Source organism: Trichechus manatus, unplaced genomic scaffold, assembly GCF_000243295.1.
Source record: "Trichechus manatus latirostris isolate Lorelei unplaced genomic scaffold, TriManLat1.0 scaffold00033, whole genome shotgun sequence".
NCBI lineage: Eukaryota > Metazoa > Chordata > Mammalia > Sirenia > Trichechidae > Trichechus > Trichechus manatus.
In genome coordinates this window covers 12,118,270-12,128,331 of record NW_004443969.1, presented here as the reverse complement: position 1 = coordinate 12,128,331, position 10,062 = coordinate 12,118,270, and the positions used below count along the sequence as shown (strand labels likewise).

Sequence of the window (10,062 nt, the reverse complement as noted above, 5' to 3'; positions counted from 1 at the left end):
GTGGAGTATCTTAGATGGCCACTCACAGGCTTTTAAGACCCCAGACACTACTCACCAAAGTAGAATGTAGAACATTTTCTTTATAAACTATGTTACGCCAATTGAGCTATATGTTCCCTGAGACCATGGTCCCCACAGCCCTCAGCCCAGCAATTCAGTCCCTACCATGAGGTGTTTGGTGGTACATAATCAGCCTCAGCAGCTACTCTTTCTTTCTTTTTTTTTTTTTTGCCGTTGTTGTAAATATATCTATCACGCTACTTTTTACAAGTGTACAACCCATTGACAGCAATTACAATAGTCAGATGTGCAACTCTACCCTTAATCAACGTGATATTCGTGATATTTCCATCACCATTAACCTCCCTTTCTCCTTCCCTCCTGCCCTGGTAACCACTAATAAACTTTGTTGTCTATACATTTTCTTTACTTGTCTTTCTGTAAAAGTGAGTTCATATAATATTTGTCCATATTATAGCATGTATCAAGATTTCATTTCTCCTACTGACTGAGTAGTATTCCATTGTATGTATGTACCACATTTTGTTTATCTATTCATCTGTTGATGGGCATTTCCACCTTTTGGCTATTGTGAATAGTGCTGCAATGAACATTGGTGTAAACGTCTCTGTTTGAGTTTCTGTTTTCGAGTCTTCTGGGTACATACCTAGGAGTGGAATTGCGCAGTGGTTAAGAGCTCGACTGCTAACCAAAAGCTCAGCCATTTGAATCTACCAGCTGCTCCTTGGAAACCCTATGGGGCAGTTCTACTCTGTCCTATAGGGTTGCTATGAGTCATAATTGACTCCACAGCAATGGACTTGATTTTTTTTTTTTTTAATGATAGTTCTATTTTTAGTTTTTTGGTGAACCACCACACTGTTTTCCACAATGGCTGTACCATTTTGCATTTCCACCAGCAGTGGGTAAGTGTTCTGATTTCCCCACATCCTTGCAACATTTGTTGTTTTTTTGGTTTTGTTTTTTATCTTAACTATCCTAGTGGGAGTGAAATGGTATCTCATTGTGATTTTGATTAGCATATCTATGATGGCTAATGACTAAACATCTTTACATGCTTTGGTGGCCATTTGAATGTCCTCTCTGGTGAAATTTCTATTCAAGTCCTTTGCCCATTTTATGATTGGGTTATTTGTCTTTTGTTGTTAAGTTGTCAAAGTTTTATATATATATCGGTTATTATGTTCTTGTCGGATATATAATTTCCAAAGATATTCTTCCAGTCAGTAGCTTGCTTTTCAGTTTTTTGATAGTCTTTCAATGAACAAGTTTTTTATTTTTATGAGGTCCCTTTTATTTATTTTGTCTTTTGCTGTTTGTGTTTTTGTTATTATATTAGATAATCCATTTTTAAAAGCTAGGCCTGACAGCATTGCCCCTGCTTTTTCTTCTAAGACTTCTATGTTTTAGTTTGCACATTTAGGTCGTTAATCCATTTTGAATTTGTTTTTGTGTATGGTGTGAGGCATGAGTCCTGTTTCATTTTTCTGCATGTGGAAATACAATTTTCCCGGCACCATTTATTGAAGAGATTCTTCTTTCCCCATCAAATGGTCGATATTGTCTTTATTGGTATTGCTATTATCATTAGACAGTATGCTTCTGGAAAGTATGGACAAAATTTGATTCACTTCTGTATCTCTAGTGGATGGCTGACAGTAGGCACTTAATTTTTTGTTGTTGTTGAATTTTCAATAAACTAAATCATTTCTTTTTCTCAGTGATTTCTATGACTGACATTAAGGACCTAACTTAGGTCACCTGCCTTTATGATCAGAGTGTTACAAATTATCAGCGTCTTCATAGAACGGCTGCACAAAACTGTGAGTTCTTGAGCATATGCATTTTAACTTCTTTATTTTCTAGGTAAATAAATACATGAACATTATAAAAATTCACCAAAAAAAGCAATAAAATGACAAGCAAAAATTCTTCCTCAATCCTGCCCTATAAACTAGTAACAGCTTAGAGTGTCTGACATATCAATGGAGAAAAATAAAATATGTGCACAATTATGTTTAAAATAAAATAAATAATAAATGTTTTCTCCCTCAGAACATGGTGTCTCCAGGGGACAAATGAATGCCACGTTCAGTAAAATAGCACGCATCGTTTATAATCAGGGTTATTCTTAAATTTCTCCATTTTACTTTTTTTTATGCTTGCTAACTTTGAATTCCAGAGGCATACAGTAGCATGGAGGCCAGGTGAGTGAAGCAGATCCACTCTCAGGAAGACTTTGGACTCAAATAACAATTAGTGCGTAATGAGATGATCTGAACTTCTGTCCCATATGTGCAGGCTCTGATCTGCCTTCAGAATGAATTTATTTGTCCGTGTTGGGAAAATCTTACCCAGCGTGCCAAGCAGAAGCGTTGGTGTTAAGAATAGATACTGTTAAGTCTGGGAAGTAATTTCTTAGAACCTAAAATTCTTTACAATAATTCCAAAATTTATGGTAGCTATGAGAGAACAGGATATAAGAGAGAAGAAATGTGGTACTGTAGGAAATTTCTAAATGCTATTAACACTTATTCTAACTGACAAGGTGATTGCAAGGTAATGCCCACAAAATTGTCCGGGGTTCACTTCTTCACTGCAATCTCACCTCTCACGCCCTTTCTGTGAACTGATGCTGACCTGGCTTAGGAAGGAACGTCATTTCTTCTTTTGCTGATCATGTGAGTCTCCCTGTTTGTCCTGGTGGTTTATTCATCTTTTCATTTGTGTTGCCACGTTCTATCCTTTACTGCACATATAAATTAGGGCATTAACAAAATTTGGAACAATCTCTGTAACACATACCTTCTTTAATAACATGATTTTATATATTTTTAGACCCACAGACATTATATTGCTAAAATTGTTTCTGTTTATCTAACACTGGCCAATTATTAGGGTTAATTGGCCTAAAACATAATACACAAATAACACTTCAATATCATTTATTGCTTGACTACTGCGTACTGGGTAGCGTGCTAAATTCACTCATTCCTTATCTCGAATTCTTACAAAAGTTCTCCAGGCTAGACATCCCCATTTAATAAACGAGATTCAGAGAGGTTAAACAGGGCAGCAAAACTCACACAGATATAAGTTGTGACTATAAGCCTACAGCCCATATATTGTCCTACTACCACATCTCATGTCTCAAACTACTATCATTTGCAGTGAGTCTCAGAGTTAAAAAAAAAAAAAAAAAGTACTTTAAGTTATTTGGTTATTTAACATTGGAATTCTCACTGTTTCTGGGCACATTAAAAACAAGGAAGCCCTGGAGGTGCAGTGGTTAAGAACTTGTCTGCTAACCAAAAGACTGGCAGCTCAAATCCACCAGCCACTCCTCAGAAACCCTATGGGGCAGTTCTGCTCTGTCCCGTAGAGTTGCTATGAGTCCAAATCAACTGGACAGCTACTGGTTTGGCAATGGATTTCAAGAAAAAAGGAAGAAGAAACGTTTTTCTGGTGGATTCAGATTTGTCTGGTTGCATAACGTTTCTGAAGAAACCTGGACTTTTAGACCCTGCCCCAGCCTCCCAACTGAATTTTTAACTCTGAGCTGTCTCCTTTCCTGAGAGAACATTCCTACTGATCTTTGAGGAGGCCCAGGGCACAGACCAGGCTCCCTTCCGATGCCAGAGTCTTCAAAGCTGAGCTAGGGCCACCGATGTTGTGCTTTCCTGAAGGTCTGGGATTAGGTGGAATTCTGGATGAAGCATTTTATTTGGCGTTTAGCACTCTTAACGCAGCAGAAGCCCCTGGGCTGTTGATAACGCGCGAGGCCCAGACCTATTGTCACTGGATATTTGTTTTGTTTTGCTAAAATGATTTCTTCAGCTTAGCATATAAAACAGTAAGAATTATCAAACAGAAAGCCACCGAACAAGCACTGGGACACAAACTATTGTCTAAAAACTTTAATGAAAGTCACCCACAAAAGACCTGTCCTGGGGTTAACAGCGAGATACAGAGGAGGGAGAAGTCCGCCTTCTGGGACCCAGAGATTCAAAGGGTAGCCAGCCCCTGGTAAGCTTCACTTCATCAGCATTTCACATTGGCCCCAGGCTGCTGGGGCTGCGTTGTTTTCCCTCTCTCTCTTTTTCTCCCCTTGCATTTTGCTCCTCAAATGCTTAAGGCTTAAATCAGAGGTTTCCTCCCCACCCCCAACTTTATCGTGAACTGTTAACGCTGAGAGATTGGAAATGTCTCAGAACAAACACCTTTCTGTGTCCTCAGCTGTTTAGTGGTGACGACAGGCTCTACCATGCTGTACCATATAGATTTTAACGTGAGGGTTTTGCTAGATAAGGACTCAGTTCCTGTTATGAACCTAGTATTTTTTGTTGCTACTGGGATATATTAAAAAAAAAAAAAAAGAGCCAAATTGGTGTTGGAAAGAGAAAATGGAAGTATAGCACATTGTGAAATAAGAGGAGCAGTTTTTGCAATGCAGCTTGGCTGGGGTTGGAATACAATAAAGCCAAGTTGGTTCAGGCCCAGAAAGGACATCACTACTCTCACATCTCTTGTTGGGTATCAGTGGCAACAAGATTCCATGTCCCAGGATTTTCTTAGTTCTGATGAGCTCTGACAAGATGTGTTCAGGGTGGAGATAAGCCTGAATAATTCCTGGTAAAAATGACCAGTTTGAGTAATATCCCTCAGTTCACGTCTATCTATCTCCTCATCTGTGACAGAGTAGCTTAAATAAAGGCACCCAAACACTTTTCCTTTTTGTGAAATTTTAAAACTATGCAGAATGCTACAAAAGAAAAAATAGGATAATTCATATTCCCTACTGCAAATTACCTACTGTTAAAATTTGGGCATAGTAGCTTTGAGATTGCTTTTTTTTTTTTTTTCCTTTAAAGTAAACATTGTTACTCAGTACAAAGATGAAGAAACTAAATTCTCACCATCCATAAATTTTTGTTGTTAATGTAGTTGAATGTTATTGTAGCTATCCAGAGAGATGGATGTTTTTAAAGATAGGAACCTAATTCTCACTATCAATAAATTTTTATTGTTAACACAGTTAAATGTTATTCTAGATACCCAGAGAGATGAATGGGTCTGTAGCTAGATGAACATTTAAAAATAAACATATATATATATTTACTTATATATATACATATACACCCGTGTGTGTGTGTTTGTATAAAATGGATTCATATGTACATGCTATTTTAACAGCAAGGTTAAATTTAATTTTACTTGAAGTTAAATTGAAAAATAATGAACATCAAATAATTTCTTCATTGTAAGAAATATCCTAAAAGATCCGTCTGTGATTTTAAAATGATAAATCATTCATTACATATACATTTACCACAATTAAAAAAAAGTGAGAGAAAAAACAAAATGATATTATGATACTCCTTTAAAAGTTGGAGTCGTTATGCTTTTTAAAACTGCCTGTAAAACCACCTATTAAAGTTTTAGGCCATTTCTATTGACTTTCCTTCAGAAGGGCATGAGTGGTTTCACCCATTCTATCAACTCCACCCTCACCCCGTCCCCTGGATTTTAGTTATTGATGTTATTCTTCCTACACGGTCAAGGTTTATGACATTAGAATTTAGTTTTTTAACCATATTCCCATAATTGGTCTTATTTACATATTTAAGGAATGTGGTACTAAGCAGTAATCTCCTTTATTACGGATTTGCTACAAATTAACTCAGTTTTTTTGTTTTGGATAATATGTTTATTTCATATTCATCTCTGAAAGCTGTTTTTTTTTCCATAAAATTCTAGGGTGAAAATTATTATCTTTCAGCACATTGAAGGTGTCATTTCATCCTCTGCTTCTGAGGAATTGACCTTCAGCTTGACTATTTCTTTCTCCTTTAAGGATAATATGGCAGCTTTTAAGTTCTTTTTTTTTTTCCTTTTAGCTTTCTGTTTGGCTTTCAGCAGTTTTACTTTTTGTATCTAGTTGTAGTTTTCTTTTTAGTCACCCTGATTAGAGTTCATAGCCCTCTTGAATCTGTGTTTGCTATCTTTAATCAGTTTTGGAAAATATTCAGCCATTTTCTCTTTAAATATTGCTTCTGCTCCGTTCTCTCTTCTCTATCTGGGACATCAGTTATATATATGTATCAGAGGTCTGTACAGTGATTCATATTTCTCTTTTGCTGTTTTATGTATTTTCCATTCTCTCTTTTTTCTGTGCTTTAGGTTGGATATTTTTCTCACTTCTAATTTATATATCTCTCCCTACTTAGGTCTCTTCTATTCATAAACCCATATACTGTGTTCTTCATTTCATCTATAGCATCTTTCGGTTGTAATTTTTTTCATTTAATTTTTTAAAATTTTATTTTATTTTTGATGTGAAAATATACACATCAGAACATGTTCCCATTTAATAATTTCTACACATATTGTTCATTGACATTGGTTACATTCTTCATGTTTTGTCAACAATCTCATTATTTCTGCTCTAGTTGTTTCACCCTCATTAATTAGATTCACTGCCTGCTAAACTTCTCATCCATGTTTTGTTACTGTGGTCTCATACACATAAAAACAAACAAAAAAATTAATACAGTACTTAATAATGACATTCTTTACTTTTTGAACTAAACTGTTTCTGTTTAAAGATGACTTCAGAGGATTGTTTCATTTCAAGGTTTGAAGAGTATTCCAGGGCAATAGTCTTGGGAGTTCCTGCAGCCCCAGTGGATCCACAAAGTCTGGATTCTTTGGGAATTTAAAGTTCAGTTCCATATTTTTTCCATTCCCATCGAGACTCGTCTATTGTGTTGGCGATCAAAATGTTTGTTAATGGTAGCCGGGCACCATCCAGTTGTTCTGGTCTCCTCTTAAGACGAAGCAGTGGTTCATGGAGGCTATTGTTTTTATAGTTCAGTTGCTTTGCTGATTCTTGGGCTTCCTTCTTCCTCCAATGCTACAGACCAGTAGAGACCAGTTGTTGTATCTTGGATGGCCACTCAAAAGCTTGTAAGTCTCCAGACACACTATTTGCAGATCTGGGAAGTACTGTTGAATCTTTAAAAAGAATATTATGCCAATTGTCCCACGGGACCATGTCTTTAATCCTTCAAACTGAGAAAACTAGTCCCATGAGGTATTTGCTTATGTGTAAATACTATCAGCAGCTGTGGCCACCCCTTTTTTTAGTTGTTGTTGTTCCAAAATTATCTGTAAGATAACATTTGCCAATTCATTCTTTTTCTTATGTACAGCTTAGTAATGTCACTTACATTAGTCAAGTTGTGCAATTTTCACCCGCATTCAGTGTCACCTTTCCCATCACCATAAACAAAAATTCACTACTACCTTGAGAATGAATATCTCTCTTCCTACCCCCACTCCCCAACCTCTGGTAATTGGTCTCTGTATAGTTACCTATTCTTATCGTTCCTAAAAGTGAAATCATACAATATTTGTCTTTTTATGATTGACTCATTTTGCTGAGCATAATATCTTCCAGGTTCATCCATGTTGCACATTGTTTTGGGAACTCAATTTTCTTTATGGTTGCAAGTATTGCATTGTATTATGTACCCCGTTTTGTTTATCCATTCATGCGTTGATAGGCACTTAGGTCGTTTCCATCTTTTTGCTATTGTGAGTAATACTGCAATAAACATAGGTGTTCATATGTCTGTTTGTGTCACTGCTATTAGATCCCTAGGGTATATACCTCGGAGTGGAATTGCTGGGTTATATGGTAGTTCTAAATCTAATTTTTCGAGGAATTGCCATACTGTTTTCCACAGTGGTTATACCATTTTACATTCTCACCAGCAACGGATAAGAGATTCGATCTCCCCACAACCTCACCAATGCTTGTTATTTTCTGGGTTTTTTTTTTTTTTTTAATCTTTGCCCTTCTGTCAGGGATGAGGTGGTATTTCATTGTAGTGTTGATCTGCATTACTCTAATGGCTATAGGGTCGCTATGGGGCAGAATCGACTCAATGGCAACTGGTTTGGTTTTTTTGGTAATGGCTAATGACAGTGTACATCTTTTCATGTGTCTGTTGGCTACTTGGATATCCTCTTTAGTGAAGTGTGTGTTCATGTTTTTTGTTAATTTTTTGATTGGGATTTTTTTGTTGTTAAAATGTAGAAATTTTACATATATTTTAGATATCAGACCCTTATTGGATACATGATTCCTGATTTTTTTCCCAGTCTGTAGATTGTCCTTTTACTCTTTTGGTAAAGTCTTTTGATGAACATAAGTATTTAATTTTTATGATATCCCATTTATCTATTTTGTCTTCTGTTGCTCATGCATTTGTTGTTGTACTGATAGCCTAGTATTAAAAAAAGTTAGGTCCCATAGCTTAGCCCCTATATTTTCTTTCAAGAACGTTATGGTTTTATGTTTAACAAATCCTTTGACATATCCTTAATCCATTTTAGATTCATTTTTATGTATAGTGTATGGTATGAATCTTGCTTCATTTTTCTGCACGTGGAAATCCAGTTTTCCCAGCACCATTTGTTGTAGAGACTGTTCTTTCCCAATGGAATGGACTTAGCATCTAGCATCTTTGTCAAAAAATCAGTTGAGGGGGACCTCATACCATCAAGAAAGCAGCACCGGGAGCAGAGGGCGTCCTTTGGACTGGGGTCCCTGTGCAGAGAAGCTCCTAGTCCAGGGGAACACCGAAGAGAAGAAGGCTGACAGAGAGAAAAAGCCTTCCCCTGGAGCTGACGCCCTGAATTTGGACTTTTAGCCTACTTTATCTGTGAGGAAATAAACTTCTCTTCGTTAAAACCATCCACTTGTGGTATTTCTGTTATGGCAGCACTAGATGACTAAGACAGAATTTGGTATCGAGAGAGTGGGGTGCTGCTCTAACAGATACCTAAAATGTGGAGGCGGTTTTAAAACTGTGAATGGATAGACTTGCGGCAGTGACAGAGGACCAGCAACAACAGAGAACCAACGGCAGCAGAGAACCAACAGCAGCAGAACCAGGAGACCTGTGCGAGATGGCACTGGAGCCGACCCAGGGAGCGAGAGAGCTGAGTGCCTGTGTGCGGGAGGCTTCCTGGCGGAGTGGGTTGCCTCTGGGCACTTATCAGTTGAGCTACTGAGCTTTGGAACTCTTGCCCCAGCAGGGCAGATGTGGGCGTGAGGCCCGAGGGCCGAGAGGCCATAGGAAGCAGAAGCTGCAGAGACAAGGGATACAAGAAGCCAAGCTGCTTCAGTCTCAAAAGGAAATAACTATGTTATTCACGGTAACAGCTGTGAAGTGGAGATAAGTGGTGTAGCCAATCAGATTCTAGATGAGCTAGTCCGACCATTTCAAATAATTCAGATTGATGACAATGAATATGCTTGCTTGAAGGTAATTGTATTTTTTGATCCAGATGCAAAAGGGCTAAGTGACCCAATAAACATTAAGAACATGCGGTTCCAAGTTCAGGTCAGTTTGGAGGACTACATCAGTGACCGGCAGTACGACTTCCACGGGAGGTTTGGAGAGCTGCTTCTGCTGCTGCCCATACTCCAGAGCATCACTTGGCAAATGATTGAGCAAATACAATTCGTAAAACTTTTCGGGATGGTTAAAATTGACAACCTACTTCAGGAAATGTTATTGGGTGGTGCTTCCAATGATGCTAGTCATCTCCATTATCCAATGCACCCACATTTGTCTCAACATCCATTGACTGGGCAAACTATAAGCTCCATGTCAACATTGGTTCATCCAGACCAAAGCTCCACTCCGGAAACCCCACTCCCTTCCCCACCACAAGGCTCTGGACAAGAACAGTACGAAATAACTACAAACCAAGCTTCGGTCATTTCACACCAATCTCTCCCCAAACAAAAGCAATTGTGAAACTATGTTTACTTCCCAACAGCACTGCATAAATGTGAAAGATTGCTGGTCTTGAAATATCTCAGGATAGTGCTTTTTGGCAAACTCTTAGCCAAGGCTTCTCCATGGTGCTGTTGTAAGAGGGTATCCTGTTTTCTGGTTTGTATGCTCGTTGTTGTTGCTATTGTTTAAAACCTTCTGATAAAACCAATGTATCTCTGAGTTTGGA

General features: G+C 37.8%; 1 protein-coding gene across 1 annotated transcript in view; it reads left to right on the top strand.

The window, feature by feature from the left end:
• The window catches only part of LOC101355093 (hepatocyte nuclear factor 4-gamma-like), an 11,591-nt gene extending 1,737 nt beyond the window's left edge, over positions 1–9,854 (top strand). The window contains exon 2 of the mRNA XM_004375115.1: positions 9,226–9,854. Coding sequence (XP_004375172.1) covers positions 9,226–9,854 — 629 coding nt within the window. The remainder of the gene's footprint in view (positions 1–9,225) is intronic.
• Positions 9,855–10,062: the final 208 nt, after the last annotated feature.